This window comes from Eretmochelys imbricata, chromosome 28 (assembly GCF_965152235.1).
Source record: "Eretmochelys imbricata isolate rEreImb1 chromosome 28, rEreImb1.hap1, whole genome shotgun sequence".
Taxonomy (NCBI): domain Eukaryota; kingdom Metazoa; phylum Chordata; order Testudines; family Cheloniidae; genus Eretmochelys; species Eretmochelys imbricata.
In genome coordinates this window covers 7,207,483-7,220,493 of record NC_135599.1, presented here as the reverse complement: position 1 = coordinate 7,220,493, position 13,011 = coordinate 7,207,483, and the positions used below count along the sequence as shown (strand labels likewise).

General features: G+C 47.4%; 1 protein-coding gene across 1 annotated transcript in view; it reads left to right on the top strand.

Annotated features, from left to right (window-relative positions):
* LOC144258249 (uncharacterized) overlaps positions 1 to 13,011 on the top strand; it is a 63,689-nt gene that overhangs the window by 15,440 nt on the left and 35,238 nt on the right. The window contains 4 exon segments of the mRNA XM_077806666.1: positions 1,623 to 1,705; positions 2,717 to 2,843; positions 7,559 to 7,672; positions 8,043 to 9,137. Of these exon segments, the coding sequence (XP_077662792.1) occupies positions 1,640 to 1,705; positions 2,717 to 2,843; positions 7,559 to 7,672; positions 8,043 to 9,137 (1,402 nt within the window). The 5' untranslated portion in view covers positions 1,623 to 1,639.

The following is a 13,011-nucleotide window of genomic DNA, read 5'->3' as shown; positions in this document are numbered from 1 at the left end:
AACAATGAGTTGCACCACATGCAAAATGGGAAATGACTGCTTATGAAGGAGTACTGCGGAAAGTGATCAGGGGGTGATAGTGGACCACAAGCTTAATATGAGTCAACAGTGTAACGCTGTTGCAAAAAAAAAAAAAAAAAAAAAAAAAGCAAACATCATCTGGGATGTATTAGGAGGAGTGTTGTAAGCAAGAGATGAGAAATAATTATTTCACTCTACTCCACACTGATTAGGCCTCAACTGGAGTATTGTGTCCAGTTCTGGGAGCCACATTTCAGGATAGATGTAGACAAATTGGAGAAATTCCAGAGAGGAGCAACAGAAATGATTAAAGGTCTAGAAAACATGAGCTATGAGGGAAGATTGGAACAAAATGGGCTTATTAAGTCTGGAGAAGAGAAGACTGAGAGGGGACATGATCACAGTTTTCAAGTACATAAAAGGTCTTTACAAGGAGGAGGGAGAAAAATTGTTCTTCTTAACCTCTGAGGATAGGACAAGAAGCAAGGGGCTTAAATTGCAGCAAAGGAGGTTTAGGTGGGAAATTAGGAAAACCTTCCTGTCAGGGTGGTTAAGCACTGGAATAATTTGCTTAGGGCAGCTGTGGAAACTCCATCATTGGAGATTTTTAAGAGCAGGTTAGAAAACTCCTGTCAGAGATGATCTGGATAATACTTTGTCCTGCCATGAGTCCAGAGGACTGGACTAGATGACCTCTCGCGGTTCCTTCTCATCGTATGATTCTATGATACTCAGATATTATTCCAGGCAGCAACTCACAAGCATTCAATAAAGTCTAAACATTAAACACATTCTTCTAATTCTAAAACCTGTTTTAACAATACTGACACAGGTGAGCCAGACTGATTCCAGCTCTGCGTTTGTCCATGTTCAATTAAGATTTTGGGGCTTTTGCAAGAGCTAACACCTCATCTGCCAGTGTCACAGGCAGGATGGGCAGCGATGGTGTCTCTAGCCTCTGTTTGCCAGAAGCTGGGAATGGGAGACGGGATGGATCGCTTGATGATTCCCTGTTTCGTTCATTCCCTCTGAAGCACCTGGCATTGGCCACTGAGCTAGATGAACCATTGGTCTGATGCAGTGGGCCGTTCTTATGTTCACAGTCTCTATCAGGAGTATCTACTCCTTTCAACTCACTTGGGAGCCACAGAAAGAAACAAGGTGTGCTGAGGCAAGAAGGCCCAGTCTCAGAGCCCCAGGGTTCACGCTTGCCAAAAGCTAAAACTAGGCCCATCCCATGAAAGGGGGCACTCTCAGGAGAGACTGTATAAAGACTGGAGCATCAAACAACCTTGTAAACCTGAGACAGCTGCCTTGGGGACAATGACAGGGAGAATCCCCCAAAGTGACTCCTTTGATTCTGCTCTTCTCTGGCCTTTGGTTCAGAGACTCTGTTACTGGAAAGGTTTCACCATGTCTCAGAGGGTTACACCCTGGTGGGAGGGAGCTAGGCCTGTACTGGAATAAGGTCACTTTGTGCTTCACAGTGTGGCAGAACCTAGAATGTCCATTAGCAGGGAAAAATCCTGGGGGGAATCGGCATGTGGAATGGACAAAAACCCCATCTGAATTCTCTCACCTTGCCCTTCTCACCCTGGCAGGCTACAGAATAACATCCATGTTTCACCCCAGATTGTCCCCACCTCCCAGCGGGAAGGAAATGGCTTCAATGGAGCTGGCTCGGGTAAGGGATTATGAGGGAGCTGGTGGTGGGTTCTCCTTGGAGGGAAAGGAGCAGTAAATGCATAGGAGCGTGGGGGCTGCTATGGGTGGTGGGAGGCAGTCTGGGGGGCTTCTGGGAACCGCTGTGCCCGCTGGCCCTTCTCACACTGCTTTGCTGGAGATTCAGCCAGCCTCTCCAAACCCTGTTATCACCCAGCATGACAGCAGGTGGCGCCATGCACCCAACTAAGCTACCTGAGTGCTTTACCTAAGCCACTCAAGGACAGATAGAAGACAACAGCCAATTTCCCAGCTCCCCAATCTTGCACACCTGCTGTAGTATAAATCCAGAATTATTTCCTCTTATGGTGCAAAGGGATCTGTACAATGTGAGCTCATTAATATAGTGACCTTCCCCTTGATATGGGAAAGATATACACAACAAACTTGAGCTAACCAAGCTGGGATTTGCCCCAGACACATCACTCAAAATACACTGATTCAGATAAAGCATAAAAGAAATTTATTAACTACAGAAAGATTTTAAGTGACTGCCATTGTTAGGATTCATTTTGTACTTAATATACTTTTAATAACTTCCTTCTTATTTTCATTGATTGGTTGTTGATTTCTGATAGCTTCCCTTACCAATTTTCTATAATTCTGACCTTCTAACTTATATTCTTTACTATTGACTTCCCCATCCTTCCATATATTTTATTGGGAGAGTGTTGGGATTCCTACCAAGGGGCTGTCTCTGGGCCCTGCTGGAGGCTCCATGTCCTATAATCAAGCACTGGCTAGTAGGATGTGATAACTGTGAAAACCCTGCCTCCATCTGTCAGCTGGGAGACACAAAGGTTCTCTCTTTCTACCCTCACTCTGATGCCTCCTGGCTGCTTAAGCAAGGTGGGGTGGGACTCGGTTAACATGTGCCTCCTGGAGCTTCCATTTACCTGGTGCTGCTGTTCCCTAAATAGTGGGGTTGTGACTGGGGCAGCAGGTCCTGAGTGTTGGACTCTTGCTCTTTCAGGGGCCAGTGACTTTCGAGGAGGTGGCTGTGTATTTCACCAGGGAAGAGGGGGCTCTGCTGGACCCTGCTCAGAGAGCCCTCTACAGGGATGTCATGCAGGAGAACTATGAGACGGTGGTCTTGCTGGGTAAGGAGTCCTGTCGCCTCGGTTATTAGAAGCTGTGGGGTCTCTAAAGAACCTGAGTAGTAATAACTTTATACCTTTATTCATCATACAAGTTTTGACAAGTTTCCTTGCCCCACGTTTGTTGCCTTATCTCCACCCACTATTATAATTTTTGGACATGTGCCTTTTTGGTGCCGTCAGTCATTTTAAAATTGCATTTAATGTATCCTTATTGGCTACATTAATAACTGTAGCTTTCGTGCCTTTTCCTCATTTTAAGAGGAAAATACGCTGCCTGTAGAATTCTAAATTGAGTAAATAGGTGTGTGACTCATGCATGGCTTGTGTGACAGTCCGATGAGCTCATCTTTTGATAGGAGAGCATCTAAAGTTGCCATTCAGGACTCCACAGGTGAAGTGAGAACAGAGCTGTGGGAGGGGAGGAGAAGGGGGGGAGTAGATAATTCTGGGGAGCCAGGACACGGGGAGGGTGTGTGCAGGGTTAGAGCTAAGAAGCAGCAGGGAGGGATGAGGTAGTGAGAGATGAGGAGGGATCACAAGAAGTTCCCACGGTGCCGGGAGGTGGTGCCCGCTGAGAGTAATGGGAAGAAGGGGAGGGGAGTATGGAGGAAGGCACCCAGGAAGTGGGCTGGGTGGGTCAGTGGGTGGAGGAGAGGTCTGGGGATCTAGAGCTGTGAGGGATCCCAGACCTTTAACCCCGAATCCCTGCCCAGGCTATCACCAGCAGGAGAGTGAGTTTGGGGGGGGGGGGGGGGGGAGGGTGAGAAAACCTGGATTTGTGCTGGAAATGGCCCAACTTGATGATCACTTTAGATAAGCTATTACCAGCAGGAGAGTGGGGTGGGAGGAGGTATTGTTTCATGGTCTCTGTGTATATAATGTCTTCTGTAGTTTCCACAGTATGCATCCGATGAAGTGAGCTTGTAGCTCACGAAAGCTCATGCTCAAATAAATTGGTTAGTCTCTAAGGTGCCACAAGTACTCCTTTTCTTTTTTGTGAATACAGACTAACACGGCTGTTACTCTGAAACCTGCCCAGGCCTTGTTGATTTAGAGCCTACACTCCAGTTTTATTTCTGTTCAGTTTCACTTCATTATACATTTTCCCCCCAAATATTATTATTGTAACTCTTAAGCTCCCTCCACCACTTATTCACCCCTCCCCTATCATATAACCTCCCCATTTCTATGCACAGCGATCCTGGCCACCAATCCTGAATCCTTGCTGCATTCCTCCCTCCCATAGCAGGGCCCCTACCCAGGCACAAATGGGCACTTTGTTGATGATGTCACAGGCTGGTAGTGTAGCCGGTACAAGTATTAAACCTATAAGATTATGTGTGTGGGCTGCATGGTCGTCCCTCCTTATCACTCTCTGAGGGAGACCAAGCCTCCTCACTGTCACATACCTGTAAAGGTGAGGTCAAAAGGAGGGAATTAGCTGTACTCAGTGTCCCATCCTTCCAGCCAGGCAGAGCAATAGAGAAGTCTATGAGCCCCAGGCCCTCGGTCTGGGCACGGCAGCAAACAATTAGTAAAATCTGACCTGCAATGAGGGCAGAGCAGTTAAGCATTCTGCAAGCCCAGGTAAAATCGAGCACCAGCACAGTCTAGGGGCTCAGGGAAGGGTGAGCACTAACAGAGGCCTCCTTGGCTAATATGGGGAGGCTGCCACCCCAGGAGTGGGACGGCAGGGGGACATGGGCCCAGCCGACTCCACCACGTCCCAGCCCAGGTCCCTAGCAGTGGTGGAATGGTCGTCCATTGTGGGGATCTGCCCCACAACATGCTCACCTAGAATTAGGCCCGCACTTAAGCAGATGGTTGTCTAGTTCCCCCAGGCTACTTTCCACATCCCCTGGGTTTGGTACCTCTATTACATGGGGGTCCTCTGTCTTCTCGGGCAGCTCTGGCAAGTCCTCAGGTAGCATCCCCAGCAGATCCTCATCATCTCAGTCAGCCAGCAGCCCGGAGAGATTTGGCCAGTCCCCAGGCAGCAGCCCAAGCAGCTGCTTAGTTTCTCGGTTGGCCAACAGCCTGGGGAGATCTGGCCAGCCCTCAGCCCAGTGGGGATCTTCTTCAGGTTCCTGCAGCCAGTGGGATGCATCTGTCTCTCTTGGCAGCTCCTGCCCAATTGAACTGCAGGACCCGCCTTTTGTACTTCTGCTTCCTGTCCGCCCTTCTGCTTCTGGCATGGCAGATGTGGCTTTTCTGGTTCTGCCCACCACGGGATGTATTGCGGTCCTTCCCTGTTACTTTCTGAATGTGGCCACACCTCCTTGTTACAGGCTACTCAAAGTTAATGGAGGAGATTAAATTTGGTGAAACACACAGGGAAACTTGATTTAATACAGACAGTTATAACCGAAATCATAAGCAAGGATCAATATACATAATGATTAGAGTAAGATAATTATAGGGAAGAGAGTCCTGCATTGTTCATACTCACCATCTTGCATTGTGCATACTTACAACTTACAGACATTATTGGAAACAAAGATCGAAGGGCAGGTGAGCCCATGAGAAGGGAAGTGCTGATTCAGTTTACACTGTCTCAGGAACCCATCAAACCTGAAAAAATGGTAACTGGGTGAGGTATTTTATGCCCTTCCTTATGGTAATAGTACAGATATATATGATATTTTCTCCTTTACCCTGATTATGATAATGTCACTAGTTGCCCCTATCCATATGTGGCCTTTGGTTCATCACATCTGTCACCTTGCCATCACATTTTTCACTTTGCTGGTGTGTTCTACCTTTCCCACCATTCTGTGTTTTCTTGTCTGTTTAGATTTTAAATTCTTCAGGGCATGGACCATTTACTAGTCTGTGGTTTGTACCTAGCCTAGCACAGTGGGGATCCATTCTTACGCCTTGTCTACACGACACAGTTTTGTTGACAAATGTCAGCTTTGTCGACAAAACAGTGGAGGTATACACTCTGCAGCGCTCCTCCTGCTGTTTTAACTCACCTGTTATGCCAGCGTAATAAAGCCACCTCGACAAGAGACATAGAACTTTTTTAGACGAAGTTAGAGCGGTGCAGAGTCAGTGTAGACACTGTGCTCTCTTATATCACCCTAAGTAGCCTCCAGGAGGTATCCCACAATGCCCATCATGACCGCTCTGGTCAGCAGTTTGAACTCCGCTGCCCTGCAGGTAGACAGGCATGCATCCGTCCCATTTAAAGCCCCAGGAAATTTTGAAATTCCTCTTCCTATTTGTTCGGTGTGGAGAGTTCTCATTGCAACTTCCCAACTGACCATGGCGGCTTTCCTCAGCAAATGCGCTCCTACCTGGCATACACTGGAATTGTTGGGTCTCTGAGGAGAGGAGACTCTGCAGCTGCAGCTAAGATCCAGCCCTAGGTATTTGGATACCTACGGGCAGATTGCTCATGGCATGAAGGAGAAAGGCCATGAAAGGAACATGCAGCTGTGCCATGCTAAGTTCAAGGAGCTGAAGCAGGCATACTGGAAGCAAGGGGGGCAAATCATTGCTCTGGTGCAGCTCCACACACCTTCCACTTCCACAATGAGCTTCACGCTATCCCAAAATTGGGATATGCATGCCATCTATCGCCCCATCACGGTTGGGGGTCCCGTTGCCAAAAAGACATCCACTATTTCCTGTTCGTTGTTCAGAGTCACCGTCCTTCATAGCAGGAGGCAATTAATAGCCCTGCACACTTTTGCATCATCACAACCCCCACAGTGGACTTCCTAACTCCGAACTGATTTGCAACTGACTGATAGCAGTCTGGAATTGCCAGCTTCCACAAAGCAATCACCACTCACTTCTCCACCTTGAGGGCAGCGCTCATTCTGATGTTCTCGCACTGCAGGGCAGGGGCCAGCTCCGCACACGGTTCCAGGAAGGTGGCTTTGTGGATCAGAAAGTTCTGCACCCACTGCTCATCATCCCATACATGCATAACGATGCGATCCCATCGGTCAGTGCTGGTTTCCTGAGCCCAAAAGCAATGGTCCACCATGTGCAGCTGCTCCAACATCAATCTTGAATTGTTTCTTTCCATGGCACGCTGCAGGGCACGCACCACGGATTAACTTTCAGATTTTCAGCTCATGAAATACTGCAGGATCAGTGGCGTGTTCATGACACGCATCACAAAACTAAACAGCAGTGCAGGATCCATGCTTTTAGGCAGATACGGTGGGTGTACAGATTACATGGGTTGTTCAAAAATAGCGCAAAATGTACTGAACTGGAAGCCCACAGAATGATGGGATGGAGAACACGGCATCATGGGCGAGTGAGCCGCCCCCATGATGCACTGCAATCCATTCCCAGAACTCCTAGCTACAGAAGGCGGTGAGTTGCACAGTGGGATAGTTACCCACAGTGCACTGCTCGCTCTCTCGATGCTAGGGCACCAACTGAGGGCTCACTTCACTGACACAAGGAGTGCTGCATGAACATGTACAAATGATGTAATTACAGTGGTTTATGATCATCAATGTAACTTAAGTCAACTTAACTCTGTAGTGTAGACATAGTCTCACTTGACCCTTAGTCACAAAGGTAAATAAATATGGTTAATAATAATAATAATAATAATAACTATCCTGCCACTTTGAGGCAAGAGATCTGGCCTTAGGATGTTACTGCTTAAAAATGAGCTTAGGGTTAATCTTTATGACAAGTATCCCACAAATCTCAATGATCTCACTTCTTTTCTTTGCCTTGAGTAGGGTTTCCAGTTTCCAAACCTGATGTGATATTCCAGATGGAACGAGGGGAAGAGCCGTGGGTCCCAGACCTTCAGGGCTCTGAGAAAGAAGCGCTCCTGAGAGCTGCCTGCACAGGTGAGGAATTGATTAAACCAACTCAAAAAGTGTCTGGGAATGCAGGAAATATTTGGGATGCCCTACAAAGACCTTGTGAGCTCTCCAAGTTCAGGATTGCTCCCAGCAGGTGTGGAATCTTTATGGCAGATGTCACTCAGGGCTTCCCTCCTATTCTGACTGACAACTGGCAGCAGGTTGCTCCATGATCTCGCTTTCCCCTGTGAGTTCTAGTGAGATGTGGACCCAGAACTGATCCCTTCCTCTCTTCTCTGGGGAAGGGATTGGGGAAAATCAGCTCCTGATAGGTTTGATCTCTCCCACAGATATTTTGGTTTATTGGCTCTTTCTTCCATTCCTCTCTCTGAGATTTCCTTTCTTTCTGGTGCAGGGAGTGACCTATGTCTGGATTCTCTCTGTCTCCCATCAGTAGATGGTATGATGAGTGAGAATGAGGAGGATAATCCTCAGGAGGAAGATGCTGACCAAGTAAAACCACATGGAACGTTATCAGGAAGATCCAAAGGGAATATTTGCAGGAATTGGGCACACCCAGAAAAAGCAAAGAGACAGCACAGGCCAGAGGAAAAGTTCAGTAGCCAGTCAGACCCTGATACACGTGAGAGAATCAACTTGGAAGAGACACACTACACATGCCATGAGTGTGAGAAAAGCTTCAATCACTGGTCTGCCTTCATAACACACCAGAGAATCCACACTGGAGAGCGACCCTACACCTGCCCTGAGTGTGGGAAACGCTTCAGGCATCGCTCAACCCTTATTAGACATGAGCGAATCCACACAGGAGAGACACCTTACACATGCTCTGAGTGCGGGAAAAGCTTCAGTCACCGGTCTGCCTTTATAACACACCAGAGAATCCACACTGGAGAGCGACCCTACACCTGCCCTGAGTGTGGGAAAAGCTTCAGGCACAGCTCAGCCCTCATCACACACCAGAGAATCCACACGGGAGAGCGGCCCTACACATGCCTGGAGTGCGGGAAAAGCTTCAGTGATGGCTCAGGCCTTATCACACATCAGAGAATCCACACCGGTGCGACGCCCTACACGTGCCCTGAGTGCGGGAAAAGCTTCAGTCGGAGCTCAGCTGTTCTCACACATCAGAGAATCCACACGGGAGAGACACCTTACATGTGCCCTGAGTGTGGGAAAAGCTTCAGTCAGAACTCAACCCTTCTTAGACATCAGAAAATCCACACCGGAGAGACACCCTACACGTGCCCTGAGTGCGGGAAAAGATTCAGTCGGCGCTCATACCTTGTCACACATCAGAGAATCCACACCAGAGAGACACCCTACACGTGCCCTGAGTGCGGGAAAAGCTTCAGTCAGAGGTCAAACCTTCTTAGACATCAGAAAATCCACGTGGGAGAGACACCCTACACGTGCCCTGAGTGTGGGAAAAGCTTCAGTCAGAGGTCAAACCTTATTAGACATCAGAAAATCCACATGGGAGAGAACTGTAATAAATGCCTTGACTAGGGCTGGCCAAATGTTTTTCTTTTTAAAGTCACATTTGCTAGTTCCCACATAGTGATCTCTGCACCATGTTCACCATGGCCTCTCAGCTCCCCCAGATCAGTTGTCTCCTTCTGCCTTTTGCAGCTCACCCTTCTTTGGGGTCAGTCCTGTGATCTTTTCTATCAACTCCTTTCCCTGTGAGTCGTAGGAGTGTGTGTCCCTCCTGCCAGGAATATTAACCAACTCCAGGTGGGGGAGAGAGGTTTGATCTGAACAAGCTACCCAGAGGCAAAAACTACCTGTGCCTTACATCCACTAGGATTGTATGTGGAGTTAGCTACTCAAGTTAATGATCTTGGTGTACAAACACAGCTAAAGCTGCAGTGCAGATGTCACCCAGGTGCAGTGTTTGGCATTAGCTTTTCCCTTGACCTGACCTACACGCCATCAATTTTTCCTAGTCTAAACAAACCCTGAGCATCACAGTTATACTCTTACCCCATTTCAAAGCAATTGTCTATTTCCCCGTTTGGGGACAAATTGTCTCATTCCCAGTTCGCTCTCATGTTGCTTCAGGTTGTGCTGGAGAGCAGAAATCTTTTCTACCATTTTCCCCACAAAAAATACATTGAACTATAACAAAGATCAGGAACAGGAGTAGGGAAAAAATGTCGTTTCACCCTCTGTAACATCAGAAGAAGATACGATGAGTCAGAGGGATTCACTCCTTCTCTGTAACTATCATAATCCCCCCTCAACCCAGCTTTAGTTTCTGTGTCAGCCATAATAGTGTTTATTCTCCCCAAATGCAACCTCTCTGCCTCCCAGAATGTCATGTGTTCGCTGCTGTCTGTGCTAGGTGTCACACTTTGATTTTCCATCAGTCTCACTGGGGCTGGAGGTTCACGAGTCACAGTGTTGGAGTGGAAATATGAATGGATTATTCTGTGCTTTTAATCCCTGTTTCTGTCTATTGGCATAGCTGCTTCTGACCTTTCTCCTGCTGATCTGGGAGTTTTGTGTACAGATGGGAAGGCTGGCTGTTTTTCCCCATTATGATGCTAAAGTTCTTGTAAATTACATGACTTGATAATAATAAGGTGGTGTTGGGTGAAGAAGGTTTAAATGCATCAGAGGAGAAATCAGTGTGAGATTCTGTTCTTATTAAAAAGAACAGGAGGACTTGTGGCACTTTAGAGACTAACAAATTTATTTGAGGGTAAGCTTTCGTGAGCTACAGCTCACTTCATTGGATGCATTCAGTGGATACAGACTAACACGGCTGCTACTCTGAATTCTGTTCTTATTGTGAATCATCAGATATAACCTGCTCTGGAATTTCATTTCATCTGAAACCAAAAGTGTCTTATTACTCCTGGGGGAATTCTGCACCACTGCGCATGTGCAGAATTCATGTCTGTCATGGAATTTTTTTTCCTGCGGAAAATACATTCTGCCTGACAAGTGTTGCAATTCCACCTTTTTCCCGTCAGAGGCTAGTGTGGCATCAGAACAGCCAGAAGCATGAATGCACCCCGCTATTCTGGCACCACAGTGTATTTTCTTCAGGGAAAAAATTCTGTGTGCGAGCAGTAGTGCAGAATTCCCACAGGAGTAGATGTTAATCACAGCACCCTGCCCATTAAACCAGGTTAGGACAGAAGAGGGGGGCACACATGGCTGCTGCGGGGGGTCACAGACTGGGTTCAGAATGGCTAGTGGGAGGACAAGACAGGGGCATGGGCTCAGGAGTTAGTGGGGAGACAGCATTGAGCCAGAGGCTAAATGGGAGTAGGGGTGCATGGGGACAGGGGAGAGGGGCTGCAGGGACACATGGGGATGGGGCAGGGTGCAGGGACAGGGGCAAATGTGCCTGACTGAATGGGAGCAGCTTGAGGTCAGTCAGGGTCAGCATGGGGAAGGGTCTCCCTAACATTCCCTGCCTCCCCCCCCCCCCGCAAATACCTGTTCCATACTTCTCCCACACACACCCAACAACCCTCCAAGTTCACTCCAGGCTCCTTCCCTTTCAGTTCCTCCATTACCCCTGACTTCCCCCAAGCCTTTGCACTGCTTCTCAGGGGGTGGGAAATAAGTTTCTGTGTTGTTGCTTAAATGAAATACTCAAAGTTCTGTATTAATATGCCTAGTAAGGAACCTATTTGTCAGAAAAAATTACCAGAACTTTTTTTGTCTGTATTGTTACAGACATACTTGCTGATACGTATTTTGAAATAAATTACACAAATAATTCAAATTGGCATGATTATATTGTGTTATTTTGACAAATAAAATACGCAGAATTTTGCAGATTATTATTATTATTATTTTTTGGCTCAGAATTACTCCAGAAGTATCTTATGCCCCTCTGTGTTGTGGGTTTTTCTTTCCTGGATGCTATTTGGTTACATAATTGTAGACCAAGCTGGATGAGCAAGCATCTCAGAGAGGTGATTAAGAAAAAGCAGAAAGCATTCAGGGAGTGGAAGATGGGAGAGATCAGCAAGGAAAGCTGCCTTATTGAGGTCAGAACATGTAGGGATAAAGTGAGACAGGCTAAAAGTCAAGTAGAGTCGGACCTTGCAAAGAGAATTAAAACCAATAGTAAAAGGTTCTGTAGCCATGTCAATAAGAAGAAAACAAAGAAAGAAGAAGTGGGACCACTAAACACTGAGGATGGAGTTGAGGTTAAGGATAATCTAGGCATGGCCCAATATCTAAACAAATACTTTGCCTCATTCTTTAATAAGGCTAATGAGGATCTTAGGGATAATGGTAGCATGAAAAATGGGAATGAGGATATGGAGGTAGATATTACCATATCTGAGGTAGAAGTGAAACTCGAATAGTTTAATGGGACTAAATTGGGGGGCCCAGATAATCTTCATCCAAGAATATTAAAAGAATTGGCACATGAAATTGCAAGCCCATTAGCAAGAATTTTTAATGAATCTGTAAACTCAGGGGTTGTACCATATGACTGGAGAATTGCTAACATAGTTCCTATTTTTAAGAAAGGGGAAAAAAGTGACCCGGGTAACTACAGGCTGTTAGTTTGACATCTGTAGTATGAGGCAAAGGACACTGCCCAACGCACGGTGGGGTTGGATTTTGCTTCTGGTTGCATGCTTTTGCCTGCTACTGCCCCAGCTCAGACCCTAGTGCAACCCCACCTCCAACCTGCTGGCAAATCGCCCAGACCTTGTCTGCAGCCACACACATGCAGGAGCAGCTTCCTTGCATCCTTGATTATCCTTAGGAGTGAGATATCAGCTGCGATCACTACTGCATGTGGAGAACGGTGCCGGTATTCAGTACAATAGCCCTATGCACTTGTACGGATACCCCAGGGCTGTCTCCCCCTTTCCCACACCTCAGGCCTTACTTACCGTGGCTGGGGCTCTGTGACTCCCAAGGGAAAGTGAGACAGCTGTGCTTGTAGCTGGTTTGGCTCAAGGCGCGTAAGTGCGCTGACAATAGGACATCTGTCCATTGTTCGTTTCTTAAGCAGATGTAGCCTTGAGGGTCTCTTCACGCACACCGGTGGTGCAGCTTGGCCAGATAAGAAGGAGAAAGAAGAGGACTAAAGAAGACACTTCCCAGGAGGTGCTGCAAGCCTCTGGTGCTTTGGATTGTGAGCAGACAGCTTGGAGGGTGGCAATCAAAGACAAAATTCAGAGGGAGAGTGAGGACAGGTAGCATGGGCAGGAGGAGATGATAACGCTGCTCAGGGAGCAGACATGCTGCAACCTCAGACTGAACACATCCGTGCTTGCCTCCCCCTGCAGCCCATGGAGAACCACACTCCAGGACCTCCCTACACCCCTTCCCCCCACCCACACAACACTATCCATGCGTCTTCTGGGGCCGCAGCA